The 23586-nt window shown below is 37.2% G+C and overlaps 1 protein-coding gene across 3 annotated transcripts in view; it reads right to left on the reverse strand.

The window, feature by feature from the left end:
- Positions 1-23586, reverse strand: part of LOC105248425 — a 33363-nt gene that overhangs the window by 1473 nt on the left and 8304 nt on the right. For 2 of the 3 annotated variants that reach the window (XM_020026592.2, XM_020026588.2), the window contains 3 exons: positions 4486-4810; positions 727-2581; positions 27-625 (listed from right to left, as the gene is read on the reverse strand). In XM_020026592.2, coding sequence (XP_019882151.2) covers positions 27-625; positions 727-2581; positions 4486-4801 — 2770 coding nt within the window. In that variant the 5' untranslated portion in view covers positions 4802-4810. Of the gene's footprint in view, positions 1-26; positions 626-726; positions 2582-4485; positions 4811-12969; positions 12990-23586 lie in introns of those variants that run through there. The other variant, XM_025406988.1, reaches the window with a different exon arrangement.

The following is a 23586-nucleotide window of genomic DNA, read 5'->3' on the forward strand; positions in this document are numbered from 1 at the left end:
GCGGCATGGAATAGATCGAAGTTTACCTTGAAACAACGATTTAGAAGTATCGGCCTGACCGCCAGGAAAGACCCTTCTCACGAAAATTCCCATGTCGCCACGTGGACTATCTCTGCCGCCTACGACACTAAAGCCCAGACTGGGTTTACCGTAGCCCTTCTCGAACCTGGCCACGTGTTTTGTCAGATATTGTTGCGATTCCGTCACGGGATCCGTGCCGTTATTCTTGATGTCTTTTTGATTTTTAGATGAATGCGCGGAAAGCGGTAGAAAATCGGGCCTCTTCCTCGATTGAAGCGACTCCGCGCTGACGTCGGTTGCCTTCTTTTTCTTCTTCTTCGTCGTCTCTGTCATTAATGAGGAAGCGTGATTTGTTTCGGCGTCGATCAACGACATGTCGGAGAGATTCCTCGCGTTTTCCAGGTACTCATATTCTCCGGGTATAGTACTCGACGACGGATTCTCGTACACTTGTGGCACCGTCTCCTCATAAGCCGTCGTTAGTCGTATCGTGTTGCCGGTAAAGGACTTCAGGAACTCCTGAACTTCTTCGAGGCTTTCCAACGTTCGCAACTCCTTGCCTTCGACCTCAACGATCTCGTCGCCTAATCTCAACCTGCCGTCCCTGCGATCGAAATAATGATTCATCTTAGATAAAATTTATTATTTATAATAGATAGCTAAATAATCTGAAAAATATGCTGTTTATAAATTTCTCGCACATACCTGTGAGCAATGCCATCGCTTTCGAGTTGTACGACGATATATCGCAGATCACCTAGTCTTTGCTGCGCCAATCGAATCCCTAGACTCTCCTTAGGATCCCTCTTGTGCAACTGTATCAGGCAACATCGCCGTACCCGTGTCAACGGCTGAATAATATCGCTGAGAAATCTCGTTTTATCCTGCTGTAATCTCATGCGATGAGGCGAGACGTCCAGCGCCTTCGCCGTGTTCGACAAGAGACTCAATCTATCCTCGCAATTTGGAAACTGAGTGTCTTCCAACCGCGACACGGCTTCCTCCTCGAAGGACGTCCCGTGAATGCTAGGCAGCATCCTTCCGGAACCGCTCCGATGCCACCTGAGACCGTCGAGCCTCTCGATACTCATCCGAGAGATCGCGTCCGATCTGTTCTCCTCGCAATTTTGCCTGATTTTCCCAGCATCCTGATCGTGGCACTCGCTAGGCGTCGAGCTCCTTATCGGCTTTTCCGATTCCGAATCCATGACGCTGCTGGTATCTGAGCTACACTTGAGGCTCATTCCTTCATTCTCGCAAGCTACCACGAGCTCACCCCGCGGTCCATCGCTATCGTATCCGGATTCATTCGAACTGACGTAATGAGACGATAGTCTCTGCTCGCAGCTCGACACGGAATTCCGCCGGTTGTTTCTAATAGCGGCCATCACATCGAGGTCCACGTTGCAATTCTCCGAGGCAATCCCTAGCTCTATTTTACTAGTAAAGTCCACCTTGTCGCGTGCGGTGTCCTCGACGTGAAACTCAACATTTTCCCGAAGGGACAGTAAACTGCTATCGAACAGGCTGTAGCAAGTCGCGATACCCTCCTGCTGAAAGCCGGCCTCGATTCGTTCGAGGCGGCTCGCATTCAGGCTGTACCTGTCGGCTTCGTATCTGCTGGAATTCCTTTGGAATTCTGCGCAAGAAGTTCGACTCGGTCGCGAAGTGTTCTCCCGATTCTTCGCGTTGTCGCCTCGGCCAACGTATCCAACCCTAGATCTTTTCCGTCCAAGAGTAGTCGTACCGATGTACGAGTCCTCGATTTGTAGGGTCGGGAAATGCTCTTCCGAGACCGTCTTGAAGAGCCTCTCGTCCTTGGCGAACGACGAACCGTGACGTTCCTCCGGTAACACAGATAGCTTCGATCGCAAGAAAGCATACGGGAAGCTGGACTTTTTCGCCTCCTTCAAGTCGCAACTGCTGCTTTTCCTCATAAACGATTCATCCTTGGCTTGTCCGAGGTCGCAAGTACTGAAACTAACCGAGGAGCTGCCCAGCGAATACGCGGAGGCGCAAGAAGCTTCGAAGATACTCTGCTCGTCGCTCCGATGACCCGCCAGGTCATCGCAAGACACTGTCTTATCTTTTCTCGCAGCTATTTGCAGGTCTATACCCTCCGAGGGATCGTCGCCCTTCACGTAGGTCGGACTATTGTTCAATTGACTGGTACTGCAGCTCCGGAATAAACTCTCCTTATCCGGTAGATTCGCTCTCTCCTCGATATTCTGAGATCTCCTGTTGGCTTTGGTCGAGTTGAGCATTCCGGTAGAACCCATCCGAATGAAGAACGATTTGAACGGAGACGGAGATCGGTTACAAACTGACGGTGACTTTCTGTTTACCTTTTCGTTCAAATGCATCTGATTCAATTGTTGGATGTTAATATTATTGTTGCTGGTACAAGCATCGTTATTGTTGATGCTGTTATTGTTGACACTGCTGTGATCGCTACTATCAGATCTTTCCGTAATGGAACAGATGGTCTCGCGAGATCTAGTCCGCCGAAACGAGTCGATCTTCCTGCCCATCCTGCGACCCCAAACTCCTAGACCCGACACTATATAAAATGAAATAATATTAATGTAATCATTAATAATCTATTATATTAATAATATTTATATTAATAATCTATTATTGGGGGATACTTTTATTAATTAAAATATAATAAAACACGATCTGCAGTTTGGTCTTTGAACATTTTCGCATATTTTTAAACAGAGATATTTCAAACACTAACATGTTGAATTTCTCGGTTATTTGATAATTATTATAATAATAAAAATATAATAAAAATATTTGATAAGAAATAATAAAATATTTATCGTTGTTAATATTTAATAACATACATACTACAATTGTATATCACGTTTATTTGTCAATTAACAAAAATAAAATTATGCAATAATTATCTGATAATGAGGGGACGGGTTTGCTTTACGCGCACCGCTCTTCGATGAGGACGGGCGAAAAGGTGGAAGGGAGTAAGACATTGAAATGGTAGCGTGCCATCACACACGCAAAACCCACGTGGGACGAAAAACCACCCGCGTTCGACATACGGTCGTTCTCGGGATTCGTGGTCTCCATATACGAGCTCGCGTAACAGCGGTTCCGCGTAGTTTGGGACTACTTTTTCGAGGTGTCACCCCGGCTAACGGGCCCCGTATCGTCGACACATCGGTTCTACATAACGAGAAACGATTAAAAGGCTACTCTCGAGTATCGGACACATGTGTTTTGCGACCAAACGGTACAATGCGCGGACACACAAAAGGCGATATATATGTAACTTTCTTATGTGTGTTGTATATATCATCTTTTATATATCATTTTTCAAAAATATTACTAATTTAAATTATTATGAAAAGATTATTATAAAAAGTAATAAATATAAAACACACCTTTAGCAAATGTATGCGTATGATTATATAATACGTATAAGTAATGAATTTTATATTAATTTGAGTAATATTATAACAAATTTTTTTTCTAAATTTGTTCTTATGCAATTTTTTAAAACGCAATTTTCAAGTTCAATCTCTCCTAAAAAATAAATTGGGATAAAACAATCTGAATTAATAATACATTTTGACCATTATCTGTCAAAATTTAAATTGATAATTATCCGTCAAAATTTAAATTAATAATTTCAATGATTTTTTTCATTCGATTCTTTGTACTTTGGAGAAGAATTGAAGTGTCGAGTAAAACTTTCTATTGAAATATATGAACAGGAAGCAGGATTATCTTCGGTATTACTAAAGCAAGAGGTGAACGCAAATCGGTCGGCGTAGTTCGCGAGTATGTCGGAGCACGAAGCTCTAACGAGGCAAACGCGCCGAGCGAGTGATTAGTGAAAGGATGCGATGTTTTCCTGGATTAGCGGTAATTCGCGGCCGTTCGGAACAGAAGCGAGATCGGCGATGTCGGCAGCGAGGCGACGCGCGGTGCTTTTTTGTGCACCGCTGCATCCTCCTTCGAGCAAGAGGACATTGAAGTCACCGGAGCATGGAGTCCAGTTTTCAAAAAGTATTATACTCAGATCCGCTACACGATGATGTCGGCGTACCGTATTGTTCAAAAGTAGTAATTTGCAACCGCTTTGGACTTGTGAACGCTTTCGCACGCGATACACGCTAGCGTTCACCGAATTCAGAACGTGTAATTTATTTATTTTTAAAACATAACACGCGTAAGATGATTTTTTTTCTATCGCGAAATAGATGACGAAGCGAAGATTACGCACGAGTAGATATTAATCTCATTTCCTCTCGGAAAAAAATCTAGATTAATTCATTAAATCTAATCTTCATTAACTTTCGATTTGATTAGGTGAAAAAAGAGATAATGATTTGAGTGAAATCGAAGGAAACGGGATACATAATTAATGAAGCGATAAGACATCAAATTGATTTCACCGCCGAGATACATAAATAAACATCATCATCTGATGAGACTTACCTCGCTGTTTACCCGGATCGTGTTCGACGATGAAGGCCGGCACCGCTGTAACCGTCTGATAATCAGCCTCGATGACATCCTGCTGACTGTCCTGTTTCGCTTCGAGCAACGTCTGCATCGCGTCAGCATCGCCGCAGCTCCTTCGCGTATACTTGGACCTGGAGATTTTCAGCAAATTCGTAGCGTTCAGATCCTGATTGTTGTCACGCGGCATCGAAGTCCCCGACAGTTCGTCCAGCGGAACCGTGGGACTCGCCAAAGAGAGGGCAACATCATCGGCGCTGTGGCGTCTCGACTTTGACAAGCGTTTAAACATCTTATCTAGCTGAAAAGAAATTATTTAATTCAATTGCAAATATTTAATTTAAATTTAATTTAATTAGAAAAATTATATTGCAATAATTTTACACGAATTAAACATGTAATTATTTATTAAATTAAATATCGTAGATTTGATCTAAGGGAAGGACGCGAGTGTACATTAATTTCTTATAACGAATAAAAAAAAAAAAAATAAAAGATGCTGCGAATGTGTACGATGCGGTGGACGATTGAGTGTAAAACAAAGAATCACTTATGTTGCGCGTCGAAAAGAAATGCGAGAGAGACTCGTTACAAAGTATGTAATTGCCGATGCAACGCGACGATGTCTCTCCGCAAGTTTCCAAGTACGATTTACCGTTCGATGTCTGACGATCGGTATTCGGCAAACGTTTTTGCGGCCGCGAAAAGATACGGCGGATCTTTCATTTATCGCCGACTAATGGCATCCGTCGGGAGTCTCTCAGAAGAGAAACCGACCTACCGCCAATCAGGATAATTGTGATATCGGACAGAAATATGACACCGTAATATTATTCACTAATATAATATGATGTAGTTGTCAATTCCCTTCGTGATTTTACAGCGTCTATTAAATAAGCAGTTGCCAGTTTTAACGATCTTATAAGTAATATTTAGTTCATCATCGAGAATGTACTCGGGGGAATAGAGACGGAGAAAAACAGAGAGAGAGAGAGCGGAATTAACTTCTCTCGCGATCGGTCGAGAGAGAAAAGGCCGCCTGTTATTATTTATTTTTTTCCTCGTCAAGGTTCCCGGATTTCAGTCTCATGCTCTCGTGGTGACGTGATGATTTGCGCACACAGGTAAAAAGAAGGAGGCGGACGAAAACAGCCTTCTTGGAATGGACGTTATCGCGCATCTCGGCGCTTCTATTCTCTATCATCTCTCGCGTCGCCTTCACTTTTCAATTTTTCTCTCCTCGTCATATTATTAGTCTCGACCATCATTGTTACCATCGTAATTTAACGTCATAGATAAATAAATGCTGCGAAAGTGTCTCCACGCTCGATAGGCGTGAAATTTATGCATCCTTCATCATTTCTGTTTCTACTAAATCTAATACGTAACTATCCCGTACTGACACTTCATGCTCTATGTATCGAGTACTAAATCCAATAATTTATTCCTGTCTTCTTATTCTTGCGGGTTCCCGTTATTATCAGCCGCCTGAAATGTCCATAATATGTAAAATCGACAAGGAGAGGAGCGAAGATTGCGTCGAAGACTGCGGTCGCGAAAAATGCGCGGGCGAAATAAGCAACTTTACGATACACGCTGTGAGGCTGGAGAAAGTCTCGCGTGTGCAGAAACTGCATGCTCGCATGCATCTTAGCAGTCGAATATTGCGTTATTTCACGTAATGCCATAGCCACGTAGACACGACGATGCTGCATCAGCTTTCGGACAGCATCATCGGCGCGGAAGAGGAAAGATTGACCGACATTCCTGATTTCACCTCAGTTGACAGCCGGTACTTTCTATCGCTCCTATGCCAGAATCGTCGGGTGTCCTTGCAATAGATACACATACGTATGTCATAATTTGTATGACAAAGATAAATTGTTGATTAGAATCTGCATTTCCTATTCGATCTGAAACTGCGTGTCTTTTATTATTGGATTATACAGGGTGTTTCTTAATAAGTGCGAAAAATTTTAGGAGATGATTCTTTGTCAAAAATTAAGGGAGGTTTTTCATATAAACATATATTCCTACATCCCTTCCTGTGGAATTATAATCCTTCAAAAATGAGAGTAAAAATTAGGTTTTAACTTTTTTCTCAAATTTGGAACAAGTTCAAGAAATGAAATGAAGATGGATATTTTCTACTTGTAAAAAGGTTATTTATTATTTTTTTCAATTTCCCCGTTGTTATAAGGGGATGAAACTAGCAACCCCTATTCAATTTTTTATTAAAACTTTTAATGGGCCGGAATATGATCATCTAAAAATATGTATTAAAATGTTTGATTTATTTAGAAACTTTTCTATTTCTTTTATTTTTTCCATAAAATCAATAGTTTTCAAGAAAAAAAAATAAAATATGTTATCATGCACAACACGATGCTAAATAGCATAGGTTTCGAATTACGAAAAGTTAAATTTTAAAATAAAAATAAAATTAGAGTAAATGTTGGGAAAATTGGAACAAAAATAAAATTATATACTAATTATATACAAAATTATATATTATATAATAAAATTATTATAATAAAAACCTAATTTTTATCCCCATTTTTGGAGGAGTGTAACTCCAGAGGAAGAGATGTAGGAGTATATGTTTTTTATTATAGGATTTTATGTTGAATATATGTTTATACGAAAAATCCCCCTTAATTTTCGACAAAGAATCATCTCTTAAAATTTTTCGCACTTATTAAAAAACATCCTATATATCTTGTGTAATATTATTTCTTTCTTAATTTTATATATACATAATATCGTACATATATTAGAAAAGATTAGATTCTCCTTTCATCGACGTTGCGCTCTTCGTAAAACACACGGGACAAATTTGCATTTCATGAGCTGCACTTCCGCGACGAGCGTCGTGTCATGCAGATACATTAGGAGAACCCGGGGGTACTTCCGGTGTATACACGAGCGATTAAGTTCTCAATGCAGAGTCTCTACAGCGAAACAAAAAGAGACGTATGTGTGACGAGTGGACGACACCGGAGAATAGCATGCGTGATGCAACGTGTGTCATCTTCTCTGAGCATACACGTGCTATTTGCTCTGTTTGCATCTGTCTAAAATTTAAAACTTCCTGCGCCATAAACGACATTTCCTTAGGAATCTTGCCGAAGATAAATCGCTCAGAGCATAAATGTGCAGTATAAATAAATGTATAATTGATAATACGATGCTATTAATTTTACTCCTATTTTCTGCATCCGGCATAATAATTCGCGTCTGACAAATGATCATTCGCTTAGATGCATCAGGGAAAGGTATTATCGATGGCACGTTATTCGATTCGCTACTCTAGAGAGTTATACTTTTATACACCATGTACGGAGTTTGCGTTTTATTACTGGTTTATGTCCGTCGTTATGTAGGTACAACATACGCTACATCTATGTCTTGCATATGCTCCGTTATGACTTCTGCTTCCGCGACTTTTTATTCGTGACAGCGTCGAGTCAGAAACTATGATCGGGAAAATGTGTCGAGCGTGATAAATGACTGCGTCGTATAAAAATACTTCCTTCGTTTCTATTTTCAGCAGAAAACAACCTAGTTTGATTTTCTCTGGAACAATATTTGGATTCGCGCAAGCAACGTAAATTTAATCGCACGATCTAGTTTTCAAAAAAAAAAATCTAAGTAAATCTTTCAAATTAAAATTTTTTTTTCGAGAGCGCAATTAATTATAAATAATTATATATAAAATTATATAATATATTAATTATATAATATATTAATTATATAATATATTAATTATAAATAATTATATATAAAAAAGCATATATCTTGTAAAAGCAATATCTTGTATCCGTTAAAAAAAATGAAACTTATAGCGTGATTATGATCTAAACATAAATTATAATTTTGAAGTGGGCTTTTTCTGGAGCTCCTTGATGAAAGAAAATTGGCCGAGAAAATGTTTTATTCAAAGAAGATCGATCTTCGTCGATGGCCTGCGAGTACGTCAGGGCGCACACGTGCTGGTCACCAACAGACCGCTTCATTTACTCCTGCTGTATCACAGGTGTTGTATTACATTGTCCACGTACAAGCGAATAACGAGAGACCAACGGAAGGGTATCGGATGTTGCATGGCATAAGGGCGACGTTACGAGGGCTTATTCCTCGATAAATATCGACTGTCTTGGCTCCAATACTCCCTTGCATTCGACTGGCGGGATAGCTTCAATAAGTATGTAAATTTTTACCCTTTTTCTTTTCTCATATCTTTTGATATAAAATCTCAAAGATAAGAAAGTCAAAATCTTTTTTTTTTTCAATTAATTTTGATTAAACTTTAAATCAAGGAAAATATAATTTAATTTTTCAATAAAATTATATATAAAAATAATTTTATTTTAATAAATATATATGTAGATTTTTACACTTTTTCTTTATCACGTCTCATATCTTTTGATATAAAATCTCAAGGATAACAAAGTCAAAATCTTTTTTGTTCAATTAATTTTGACTAAACTTTAAATCAAGGAAAATATATTGTAATTTAATTTTTCCTAATAAAATTGTATATAAAAATAATTTTAAATCGTGTGGAAATATGATGAGGAAATAAAAGTAATAACAGAGTGTTTCCTAATTTCATTTGAAAATTCTACAATTCGTAAGATGTTTAATGTCGAGAATTAAAAGCGATGAATGAGGAAGATTCGGTACTTTCGTTGAACTCCGGTTGGGGAGACACTATGTAAATGTCGGAGCATCTCGTAGGGACATATAAAACGAGTTTATTACGTTATCTGATCCAACTCATAGTACGCGCAGACAAAGATATATAATTCGCGTTAAAGATCAAAATGCTAATAATACACCCGTTACGCTTTCCACGGTCATCCTTGCTTTTATATCTCCATAAAACGTCGGAGGTAGCGTTTTGCCAAGAGATTCCGCGTAACAGTGCGGTCCGTGTCGTAATGTCCGCTACGGTACGCTTCGTGCACGATGTAATTTTCGAAACGATTAAAGCCTTGTTATCCTGACTCGCGTCCAAAGAACGCGCGCTCCGGCTGCGTGCGGTTCTAAATAGACACGCGGAAAAATGTCAGCGTGGTATCGAGCGTCTCGCGCGATCGAGCTCGACGCTTTGTACCGTAATGTCAGGAATTTTCTACCGGATTTTCGACGGAAATCGAACAGAGAGACGTGAGTTCCGCGTTTCGTTTTGGCTATTTAAATGCTGATAATTGGGTTTACTGCCTTGTCTTTACACTCTCCGGCGCAGAATGACTAACGCGTACTTCCTGTTTAGACCGTCTCCCACTCATCTTTCATTTGATTCTCGCGTGAGAGCAGAGATTTTATAATGTTTTTGTAACGTTAATCCATTAAAAATTAAAATATTCCGAGATAAAAATTTTATTACGGATAAAATAATATTTTATGGCCGTTTCTACCAACGTCGTTTAATTTTAATCTTAGCTTAACTCACTCTTTGTCTCCTTCTAACTGTTCCTTTAGAAAGAGACAAAAACTGAGTTAAGCTAAGATTAAAGTTAAGCGGCGTTGGCTGGTTTAGAAACGACAATTAATATCCAAGATATATATAAGGTGTTTCTTAATAAGTGCGAAAAATTTTAGAAGATGATTTTTTGTCGAAAATTAAGCGAGGTTTTTCATAAACATATATTCCTACATCTCTTCCTGTGGAGTTACATTTCTCCAAAAATGGGGGTAAAAATTAGGTTTTCATTATAATTTTATTTTTGTTTCAAATTTTTTCAACATTTACTCTAATTTTATTTTTATTTTAAAATTTAACTTCTCGTAATTCGAAACCTATGTTATATAGCATCGTGCTGTGCACGATGACGTATTTTATTTTTTTTTCTTGAAAACTACTGATTTTTTTTTCTGATATATAAAAATAAAAAGTTTCTAAATAAATCAAACTTTTTAATGCATATTTATGGATGATCATATTCAGGTCCATTAAAAAGTTCTACTAAAAATTTGAATAGGGGTTGTTAGCTTCATTCCCTTATAACAATACGAGAGACTGAAAAAAATATTAATAAATAACCTTTTTACTAGTAGAAAATATCCACCTAATTTCATTTCTTTAACTTGTTTCAAATTTGAGGAAAAAATTAAAACCTAATTTTTACCCTCATTTTTGGAGGAGTATAACTCCACAGGGATGTATCCCCTTAATTTTCGACAAAGAATCATCTCCTAAAATTTTTCGCACTTATTAAGAAACACTCTGTATATGTAAATCCTGTCACATCCGATGAAAAGAGAATTCTCGTAAAAGAAATTCGATGCAAATCAGCGATTTGAGAATGCCAAGTTTCTAGGATATGGAAATACATAAAATTGCACAAATATATCGTGAAAGTATGACAGTGTCCCCTCTACTGGCAATCTTTTTTTTCTTTTTACACTACCAGTGGGTAGTGTGTCGTGGTTAGATGACCTCGCTTTCAAAGAGAAAAGCCCATCAAAGATTTACAATGGAAACTGATGGTATATTCCGCATTTATTATCATGTCCATTATTATCACCAATATCCGCGTTCAAAGACCTCTTTTTTTCTGTCTGGTACATCTCTCTCTCTCTCTTAAACATGTAACATATACAAATATTCTCTCGATTATTATATCATGTCAAAGAAAGATCGTTGCTATAAATTCTGTTCTAAAAATTAGATTTAGAGTTTGAGAAACGTTTTAAATGAAAAAAATATATTGAAAACCAATGATTATTCAATAGAAAGTACATCGACATTAATTTCTCGGTTTCACGAATTTGTTCGACAAACATAATCTTCCGTCAATATATAATATTTTCTTTCAACACTACCTTGTCACCTGTTGATGGGTAAAGTCTCAACAGTACTCTAAGTACTCGGTGTTGCTAGGACATGAACAATAGGCGTGAAGCATTTACGACGAAAGATAAAGACGTATTATCACCGTCTGCGAATAACCCTTCCTTCTCTTCTTCTCGAGCCTCTTTCTTACGGCGTATCTGGATCCGCAGCAGCGGCTTACGTACATATAATCGTCGTATAAGGTAGAGGGTAGTCGACGCCTTAGATGGCTTGAAATACGGCAACGGAGGCCGGACTGCAACTTGGTCAAGCCTAGGCAAAAACTAGGATAGGCCTAGCTGACTCCCGGTACCGCGGGACGACCGCGGCGTAGAGAAAAACGCAGCGGTCACATGGCGGCGTGAAGGGGTGAGGGGAGGGGGGAGAGACAGAGAGAGAAAGAGAGAGGTGTGCAAAGAGAGGCTTCTGCCTACGGTGTGTACGTGCGTATGCGTGCGTGCACGCACGTACAGAAGGGAAACCGGGAGAGGATGCGAAGAGAGAGAAAGAGAGAAAGAGACTAGACCTTGGAAGGAGAGAAGCAAATACTGCCGGGATAGGTATATTCAGCGTAGTCGACCGGACAGTGCACTGAACTTGGCAAGAAGTCCAAGGTTGCATGGCTTAATGATCTAGTTTCTTCAACAGAGATGTGATTCACCATTTTATGCATTCGCTCGTCGCGGCCCTTTCCGCTGATATTTCCGCAGTTGGACGCGTGAAAATTCGCTTGCGAGGAGAAAAACGCAATCATCTCACCTAAAAATACATACTCGAACACGACCCACGACAGGCGGGATCTGCCCGTCGCAAAAACTCGGTTCTTACCTAAGAACGCTCGAGGGCGAAAGCAAGGAAGGCCGCGTCCGAAACATTTAATCAACTGTGCTCTCGATTACGACAGCTCTTTCGAAAGGAAAAGAACGAGATTTCTCCAAAAGAGAAGAAATATATTAAAATGTAGAATGGATAAATAAATTTTTTTATTTAAAATTGCGTTAAAAAATCGAGAGGAAAAGTCGACACAAGTGATTAAAGCGTTGCTCGAAAATGAAATACTTCTCAAAATCCGATTGTACAATACTCAGCATTGTTTATTTTTATCAAAGATTTCACATCTTCTTTTCGCAAAACCAGTCTGAGAATGTCAGGGTCATATTTACGTGATGATGCAATTTTTCTAGACGCATATCGCGTCGTCGGCAGAATCTTAAATTGCAAAACTGTCGCATGACTGATTTGCAATCTCATGCAACGAGAAGATTAACAGTATATTTGTATTTAAAAAATCGGTTGTTTATGACATGAGAGCAAAATTATCAAAGGGAAGTACTTTTTCAAAAATTCTCCAAGTCTGAATAAAATTCCATGAAAATTCCTTGATTACAAGAACAAAAAAATCCCATGAAAATTCCTTGATTACAAGAACAAAAAAAGTCCATATTTTTCCAAGGACTAGATATCTTGATAATCAAATAATACACACTTCTCTCTTTGTATCTTACATATTTAAGACACAACTTCGTACAGATATTGTCATCGGGAGAAAATGACAATGATACATGTGCGATTCTTGATCGTATTAGCGACATATCGTGATACACACACGTGATACATACACATTAGATTGCAGCATCCAGTCTTTCATTCTATAATCCTTCCTAGCTGTCGCAAACGCTTCGAGAGAGCTTCTTACGTCTCGTCAATGTATACAGGTGCGATTGCGAGGATGCAAAATCAGGTGATTCAAGACGCGGACCGAATCCTTTGTGCAGCGGTGCGAGGAACGCGCTGCATCATTCATTCGGATGGAGGGGTACACGCACCGCGTGCGAAGAAAAACTAGAAAAGAAAAAAAGAGAAAGAAAGAGGGAGACGGAGGAGGAAGAGAAGAGGTGTATACGCGTAAATAAGTTTTTTTTTTTTATGTAAACCGCTGCAACGTGCTAGCCAATGTGATCTTACGCTGCTCCGTTGTGCGTGTAATAGCGAGAGATGCACGAGCACGCGTGTTTTTGCGTTACGTTTAATACTGATAAGCCTTTATTAAACGGAATTACGGTGTTTAACGGACCGTCGAAAAACACGCCTCGTTAACGTAGCGCGTTGGATCATCGAAAATAGATATTTTCTTTTAATTCTGTGAATACTTCTTCTCTTACACATACAAAGATACATTATATTCTCTATAGTGATTCAAGATTGGATCTAGATTGGTTCTGGATATTTTAATAATAATTAACTTTAATGGAGGAAAATATTAAAAATAGCTGTAGAGGTTTCTTAAATTGATAGCCCTATTTTTTAACAATTTTTCTTCTAATTCTGTGAATATTTTTTCTCCTACAGATACAAAGATGCATTATATTCTCTATAGTGATTCAAGATTGGATCTAGATTTGTTCTGGATATTTGAATAATAATTAACATTAATAGAGGAAAATATAAGAAATAGCTGTAGAGGTCTCTTAAATTGATAGCCTTATTTTTTAGCAATTGAATGTTGTATTTTATCAAAATTACAAATAATAACAAATGATTGGATCCGTTTAGGTTGTCTGATGTATCATCAGAAATTCGTACTTTCTTTAACAAATTATTCTAAAATTAATCTAAATAGGAATAATAACATAATATACATTTTTTAAATAATTTTCGTTTTATTATATATTTTTTCTTAGTTGTTCTTATATGCTTCCAGATTTCTAAACGTTTGTTTAGTTTTCGTTTTCTACATCTTTTATTTTAATCATTTTTATTTCGAGGATTAATTTCTCATATTTCAATTCTTCTGTCCATTTTTCGAAGATTATTAAACAAACCTGCAATTTGATAGAAAGCGATAAATATAAATTTTAAAGCTGGGAGCATGAATCCGCGGAAATATCAATTTTAACATCCTTCTTCTGTTAATTGATGCCGAAAATTGGACACGATATGACAAAGAGATTCGCCGACAGACAGGCGAAAGTAATTCTGACGGCAACGATCAACGAGAGAGGGGATATATCACCGGTAAGATACCGGCGCGTGCCGGTTGACCCCGCGCGTTACCCTGCCCGCAGCGTGGGGGTCAGCAGGTAGAACGCGTGTTTGACGAGAGATCAGGTACGAGATGTGGAAACGCACGTTGCCTTATTTATGCGTACACGCCCTTGTATCCTGCGCGTGCGAGATTTATCTCTCTCTCGTTCAGCGTAATTCTCGTATAAAATAAATCTATTATAGCCACCGCCGTTGCCAATAAATAATTATCTTCGACGCACGTGCAGCCTTTTACTTGTGTCATTGCTGAATCGAGTTTGCGTTTTTTTTTTCACGTTTATCCCTCTCGCCGTAAAAAAAGAGACTCTACTTCTTTTTTAAGCTGAAAACGACGCAAATAATGATACATGGAGATGAACGATGTGACTTGACTACCTTGAATGCACTTCTTGTTAGTAGAGGAGAGGTGCGATCCGTTTGTTTGTTTCATTTAAGAAAGAGTTGAAGGTAATCTTGTATAAACGTCGAAGATGCAATAATAAAAAAAAAGAACGATAGTCATGTGGATCCCGTCTGTGCCGAATTATTCGAGACACAACAAAAATTTGCATCGGTTCCTTAACAACAAAAATATTCAAGATAGTTAAATTATACGGTTCACCCTGCATGTATGATAAACAGAAGATAAAGAAGAGTGAGAAAAAGAAAGAGACAGATAATTGGGAGAAAGAATGGTATTGTGTTCCAACAGCGAAGGATATCCATAATAAATAAGAAGAAGATATCCGTACGAAGAAAAGAAGGTTCTCCTATCCTTCAATAAAATTTCCGATCATACATCACCGATTGACATCATACTTTAAGCATGCATAACTTGATTAAGTCTCACTTATTAATGAGGAATAAAATACATATCGCATATTAAAAAGCTCATGAAAAATAGCTATTTATAAAGCGTCTATCGAAGCAAAACCTCTTCATACCTCTTTAGAATTAATACATTCGATTACACAAAATTACAACCGCCGCGGATGTGAATGAATAAATTAGGTCTTTCGCAAACGATGGATAGTTTGAAAAATTATGTCAAGGAAAATGAAGCCTGCAAAAGAACATATTATTATCTCACGGATTATTTTGCAACTACAATGATCGATATCAATGTACACAGTAAAAAATTGCGCGTCCATATGTTAAAATTTTCTTGTGTTTACCACACATTTTGATTAGTACTTCAATGTAAAATTAATACAACTGATACGCTATTATTTTTATAACGTTTTCGTGGAATGTTACATTTATCAACTTTATAACTTAACTCTTTATATATGCCTCTTGGAATGGAATATTATTTTGAGTATTTTTAACATAATCATTTAACATCATCATTTTAAACAATCAACATGTCTCAAAATCAATTTAACATTTTAAGAAAAGTTAAAGTAAATCTTCAAATAATCCTGAACTTTAACATACAAAATAATCAAATTTACTAAAATCAAATGTTTCTATTACAAATAATTTAAGTTAAAATAATTACTATTATATGTTAATGTCCTACATTTCTTACGCGTTATTATAACGATTTTTTCATGTAATTTTTAATTAATTTATATGCTACTTTTACATTACACTTAAAGTCACAAAAATAAATATAAATTATTGTGTCAATTATTTAACATTTTTAGTTTATCAATAAATAACACACGAATGCGTTATCTTAACTTAAAATTTAGAGTGGACTTTCTGGGACATGTGAAAAATGTTATAATTAACATTTTATTTTTTACTGTGTATCTATGCAGTTTACAACTGACTCGCGTCCACTTGATTAGCACCTGTTTATATTCGGACCACGAATTCCGTCGACATTGTTCGATCGAAGAAGACGTCTCGATCTGTTTCGCGCATTGTTTAGGTATGAGCGACAAGACGTCTTCTTCGGCGCATCGCAAACTGACAGAAGAATAGAAAGAAGTCGCGTGAGAAAGAATACAACAAAGATCCCGCGAAGCGAAGGAGACTCTACCCGTGACGATCCCGCTTAATATTATAGAGGGAGAATCGACTGGAATCGGCTCATTCGATAGCCCCTTCGTACGTACCTCTTCGGTTCCAGATCGCTTCTCTCTCTTTTTCCCTCTCGCTCATTTCCTCCTTCATTCGCTTCTCTCGCCGTCTCGACATCAGCTTCGCTCGACCTCTAATTCTCAAGCGAACAAAAACTTAATCGGTCGCTTCCTCTGTTCGCTCTTATGGTTACAGCGAGAGTAAGAGAGAAAAGAGAAAGAAGGAGGAAAAGGAAAGACGTGACGAGCCTGGAGGGCTAGAGCGATGAGGGGAGGAGAGAAAATCGAGGAAAAAAGATGAGAGTAGGCTGGGCTTTTCCTGTAGAATACGATCAGGATCACCTTCGACGTAATCTCCGCATCCAGTAGCTATAACCATCTGAATTCATTTAATCGCGCGACGATACGTTTAGCTGTAACACGAAGCTGCTTACAGCCGGTTTACAGCCTGTCTCTCATAGAGCGCTCTCGTAGAATCGCGTCTCGTAATATCGCGCGGTCTATCAAGATGTACTCTTCGATCGGAGTAAAAAGTGAAGAGGAGTAAGCACATAAGATGAAAGTCGATTCGCCTTCGAAACGATCGGGAAAAGCAAATGCGGCTATTTCGGTAAACTGCAGGCAGGTAGACGGGACGCATAAAATAACCGGAAGCAGCGATAGTGACAGCATGAAAGATTGTGCCAGATGTTCTCACACTGCTTGATTGCTCATCCTCGACCAAGGGTAATACTTGATTCTGCGCTCGAATCTGTCTCTCGCAGGCAATTCACTGAGAAACGCATAACAAAAGTTTTATTTCTAGTATAAGGAATAATTCGAATATAAAATAGATATCAACCCTATCTAACGGAGATACGTACGTGTAATTTATAACAAAAAATACTGTTTCCATATTTCATTTATATCGACACTTATTAATCAGAGAAGGAGAGCTATTCCTTGTTCGGCAGCGAAGATTTGTAACTTTTATTTGTTCCTCCAAATGTGATTAACTCAAGCAATACTTGTACAGGAATATCGACACTTAGCTAAATAGCTAAGTACCTTCGTCGAGCGTCGACACGAGTAGATATAGTAAACACTTTCGTGTGCACCATGAAGGTGTTGAAGGTACGACGTTGATTAAATTTATGTCTCTGACGGTCGTGATAAATGCGATAGTTCGATTTGGTTATAATTTGGGCTCTCGAGTAAGAGGTGTATTCTTAAGAGAGGCGTACGGACCTTTTAGTATGTGTCACGCTGATATCTACCCTCCACGATTTACGACGATGATAAAGCAATGACGAACGAAAGGAGAGAATGGAACAAATTTACTTCCCGCGTATTCTCGGGCTAATCAATTTAAATATCCTCGTGTAACGCTTGATTAATTATCCTTGTAATACACTTTGGATGTGGTTTCCTCAAAATTTACAAGCGAAATATGCCAAGAGAATTATCGAGTCGCGAAAAGAAGAGATGATGGGATGAGATTCACGATGATAACATAATAATAATTATTATTGTCATAATAATTATTATCGTGATAAAATAAATGTATCATACACAGAAAAAAATAAGTGTCAAATCAAAACTTGTATATTTAAATTAACGCGTTCATTGTTTCGTATATACGCAACAATTTACAATCTTCTTAGAAGAATTTAACAACTATAAATTTCAACAATATTATAATTTAATATTGAAATTGTCACCTCAAGAATATGTAATTATTTAACTCTACTCTAAGAAAATTATAATCTTTGATTTAAAAATATTATTTTCTATCTAACATTGTTTCTTTTCCATTCGAGAAAATTAAATATTAAATCATAAGAATATATTTTTCTTGATTGAACTTTCTAAAATGGCTTCATTCAAGTAAGCAATTATCCAACAAATTATATTTTTCTTTAATTAACGCAATATAATCTCATTTCAAAATTTCCATGTTAAAACTAAATATACTTTCAAAACAAGAACGTTCTTTTTTTCTGTGTATTTTATATTATATTTTTATTATATTCCGTGTATTTTATATCATATTTTTATTATATTTTATATTATATTACATCATATTATATATATATATATATAATATTGATATTTTGTATTAGTTGCTTTCTGTTACAAAAATAAGGCAAGCTAAAGATTTACACTCGCATCTTCTTTCATCTTTAATTGAATTAAACGCGTTTCAACGACGGCGCATAAATATTAGCGATTATCCCGCCAATAAGAGTAAGATTAATAAGATGTAGCCGATGCACAAATGGCGAGTTAATTCGCTTCAACGGCAAACATCTCGCGCAAAGCAAATTGTATTTAACTAACGTGGCAGCCAATGAGGCGAGATACTATATTGAGTGAACGGTCAGCATGTGAATGGTCATCTGTTTATGTAAATAAACGACGCCTCGAACGCTGCCTACGGCGGCAGGATGCACGGTCCACTTTCCAGCATTCCAGCCTCGGATAAATTGTTCGTCGCGAGAGTACGTCCGCGGTATGTAAATCTGCTTTCCCCCCTCCCTCCTCTCGTTCCTCCAATTCCATTTTCTTACGCTTTCTTTTCGTTTTCCCCGCTACGGGATTCCGTTACGTCGCGAGTTCGAGCCGAGTCGAACGCGAGAAAGATGAATATTCGCGCGGCAAATGCGAAGAAAAGAAAAGGGAGGGGGGGACGAGATGGAGAGCGACGCAAGGTCTACAAGCGAGAATTAAGAGGAGGAAGAAGAGAGACGTGGAAACGCGTTGAAACGAACTCGAACAGAGAGATGGAGGAAGAAGAAGAAGAAAGAAACGCGCGCCGCTCTCGTTTCGCATTCTGCAGCGCGCTAGTCAGCGGCTAACTATAAGAGGAGCTAACTATAACTCGCCAAGTTTCTACCCGTGGCTGCTATTTCGGGTCTCTCTCTCTTTCTCGCGCGCGTCGTCGCACCGCCAAATCCTGACCCCATCCCGCGAAAGACCTGACGTCGCTGCACCTCTGCAGAGAAGCGATATGAGACGCGTGTGAGGGAGAAGAGGAAAACCAATACCCCATATTCCTCAGCGATTAAACGTCGAGCTTCATCTCGTACGTTATTTTACATATTTGTATAGATTTGATAGATATTTTTCCATCTGCTTCATTTTCCTTTCTATTTACTTGTTTTTTATATTTTAATTTCTTCACAGTGGACATTTTTCTTTCCTCAAATAATCCCACATTCAATGTAAACACTGTATTCTAGCTCCCCTAATTATAGCATAAATATAAAATTTGAAAAAATAGAAAAAATATTGATATAATCTTTGAAAAACTCGTACGTTATTTTACATATTTGTATAGATTTGATAGATATTTTTCCATCTGCTTCATTTTCCTTTCTATTTACTTGTCTGTTTTTTATATTTTAATTTCTTCACAGTGGACATTTTTCTTCCCTCAAATAATCCCATTCAATGTAAACACTGTATTCTAGCTCCCCTAATTATAGCATAAATATAAAATTTGAAAAAATTGAAAAAATATTGATATAATCTTTGAAAAAATTGGCAGTAGCAGAGCAATTTTAATGGATACCATTTGCGATTAAAAATTCTCGTTTATATAAGTAACTAGATAAAAAATTCTTTATTAATAATTTACCCGATAGATTTTTTTAAAAAAGAACCTCGAATTTATGAATGAAAAAGAACGGCTTAAATAATTTGCGGACAAATATACCGCGAAAATAATCGCGTACCAAAATGTTTATGAGTATTATTAATAATTTAATAGTATATTATTACATCATATTAGGGAGAATAATAATCAAATATCCAGATATTAAAACAGGGTGAAATTAATGTTTTTTAATGCTCGGTTACTTTGCACTATTTTAATCATAAAAGCATTTTATACCCGAGTGTAAAGTTACATATAATCATATACAAGCTATTATATATAATTCTAAGCCGGTTCTTATCCAGTTTGGTGCGGCGTGTTTAATTACGTTTAATTACGTCGCAACGATTAAACGCTCGCTTGGGGTCAATGCACAGTACTGTTTCGATGACGGTTACTAACCTCGCTTCATTGGCTAAATCCTATAATTTATTTATAAACTAAGAATTCTACTAGAGCGCGCGAACGAGATTAACCGATTTCTTTTTTGGCTTCGTCTAGAGTTACGTCGCTTATTACAACGTAGCAAAATATTTGTACCACGTGATATATTCGCGTTCAAACGCTTTATCAATTATAAATATAATCAAGATAGATATTTTGAAAAAAAGAATGTCGTGTATATATGATATTAAAAAGTGATAAGAGAGACGAGAAATTAAGGGGTTATGCCTAGTCAGCAGACCGAAAAAAGTATGGTGTTTGGGAATTTTTTTTTGAAAAGTGTAATAATTTTTTTTTACAAATAAATTTTTATTCAAAAGTACAAATATTAAGGATGTTATTATATTTTTTTAAATAAAATATTAAAAAATGTCAAAGTTATAACTATTCTCCCGAATATTGTTTTCCAAAAAGCGCTGCGCGATGAGCAGTGCTATTCGAAGCTGATTCATCTGACAAAAATTTGATAAACTGTAGTTAATGTATGGAATTGTCTGGTAGATGAACGAAGGATTAATCGAAAAACTGTTTTGGGACAAAATGGCAGCCATTTGACGCTAAGATATTCTTTTTTGACTTAAAAATTGCTCATTTTTTATTAAGTAAAAAAAGTATTCATTAAAAAACAAAATCCTTTGTTCATCTATTAAGTTTTTATATGTAAAAGAAGCCTGTAAAATTTCAAACAAATCGGTGTAACGGCTTTCGAAATATCTTACTCGCCGGCTTTGAAAAAGTGATTTCGACAAAAACGCGTTTAAGATTTGTGTCAAGTTTATGTTTAAATAAAATGCAGATTTTTTAATTTACAGAATCATATATTCCAGGCCTATATAATTTTAGTTTATTCAAATCTTCATATATTAATTTAATATCCCTCAAAACATCAGAACTGAAGCTTTATAGACGTATTTAAACGAAGTTATATATTTTGGCGCTTCATGAAACATACATTTATAACTTCGTCAATTTGCATCCGATTTATTTAAACTTTATGGAATATTTTCAATGAATATGATATACTTCAAGGATATGTAAAAACATAAAAATGTTTTTTTTATTTTTATGACTAGGCAACTAACCCCTTAAAATAGATTCAATTTATCCGATGTCAAATACGAGAAATCGAGAAAGCTTTTAAAATTCTAAAGAGAAAAATCCCTCGAGATTCTCCACAACCCCTCGATTAAAGTTTTACATCTACGATCGATACGTCGTGATTTTCGAACGATTAAAGAGAGCAACGTAATTAGCGTTGAACGAGCGATCGGATTAACCTTGTGCTCTCGTCTCGCTTGAAAACGCAAGCTCGCTCGCTCGCTCGCTTTCGCTCGGATCCGCTGCGAAAACAGAACCAGGTACATGCTCGATGCATGTCGAACGAACCGCACCGACGTGATCGCGTGCATCCGGTGAATCGACCGAGTATCCCTTTCGAGTCTCCATCTCGACTCTCGGATCGCGGAGTCGTATTTAACCTTGTCGGTTTCCTGAACCCCGTGAAAAAAAAATGAGGTGCCCCTCTATCTCACCCCCGCACGCATCTACAAGAGTCGCGTGACATTAATAATCTGAAAAGTACGTTCTCGAAATCGTGAAATCGTGAAATTGCTCGAAATTTACATCGAACTCGCAACGAAATCACGGACTGTGACAAATTTCGAGTTGAAATTTTCTCAAGGGAATTTATGAGGAACGATGACGCAATTTTTTTTTCTTTGTCTCTTTTTGAGTTACATGCCGAGATTAGTTACGTCCACGCGCCAAGATTTACGACGGTGCGTAATTTGTCAATTACAAGATGGAAAGTTCACTCGCGCGCCCGAAGAATGTCTACGCTTCGCGTAGCAATAGTAATATTGTCCGTTCCGCCCGTGAGTACAAACGACCTCTGGATCCTTCATACACGTTATTGCACATGCAATACACCTGTTACTGTACGGGTTGCGTAAGTTACCTCGGTGGCGAGCCCACGAGTCAAACTGACCGCAAGAATTCCGAATACTTTCACTCGTTTCAGGCGCGGCACGAACGAGACGCCGAGACCGGGCCGAGAAAGTATCCCAATATATGTGCAACACGATCTGATAACTGCAGCACGAGAAAAAAAAAGGAGAGAGAAAGAGAGAAAGAGAGAAAGAGAGGAGGGTAGTGAGCAAGGTGACGAAAATAAAGTCTCCAACTTACGCACTTGAATTCGATGTTACGTACGAACAGCCGGGACCACGCGGAATGCAGATGCATTCCATGTTTCCTCATCGATCGTAGACGAGTATCGCGCTGCAGAGGCGTATATTGCCTCAAGTACACGTGTTACATTCGAAATTGACACAAATTACACGGTATTACTTAGATTAAGGCGCAAGAATTGATGAGATTCCATCGTCCTAGTTGAGAAATGCATTTAGCTGGTAAATTTTTTTGACAATAAGCGGATAGGGAGATAACGAAAAATTTTGTTTAAACCTGGAACGTATGAAAATTATTATCTAATGCTCATGTTGAGAGAGATGAGCGAAAGGGAAATAATTTCCATTTCATTGAATAAATTTTTAATTTTTTTTATATTAATAACATTACGCGTTTTTTTATTTTTCATAATTAGTCGGGTCATAAAAATGTAATGTAATAAAAGCGAGCAAGCTTTTATTGTGAGCTAGAATTCAAACTTTAAAAATGCATCCGCACAAGATCTCACGTCTAGAAATATAACATTAAAATTTTTTTTTTATCATGCATTGCTTGTCTGAATAAAATTATATATAATATTTTTAAAAAATTATTGCAATATATATTATATATACATATGTTTCATATGTATATAATTATTAAATTATTCATATATAAAATATTATATGTGTATAATACGATTATCATATATTATTACAATTATTCTATAGGAGATATCTTTTATGGGAAATGTGCCTTATAGATAATGTATTACTATAATTTTATGGATTGCACAATACATATATATTATGGTAATTTCGAAAATTGAACAATCATTTAAATACATGTGCTACAGTCATTTAGGATAAGCCAAACAAGCATGAAGCAAAGAGATCGCATTCTATATTAATGCACGTACTACGAAGGCCTGT

Source organism: Camponotus floridanus, unplaced genomic scaffold, assembly GCF_003227725.1.
Source record: "Camponotus floridanus strain SB8 unplaced genomic scaffold, Cflo_v7.5 scaffold16, whole genome shotgun sequence".
In the NCBI taxonomy this organism is placed as follows: Eukaryota; Metazoa; Arthropoda; class Insecta; order Hymenoptera; family Formicidae; genus Camponotus; species Camponotus floridanus.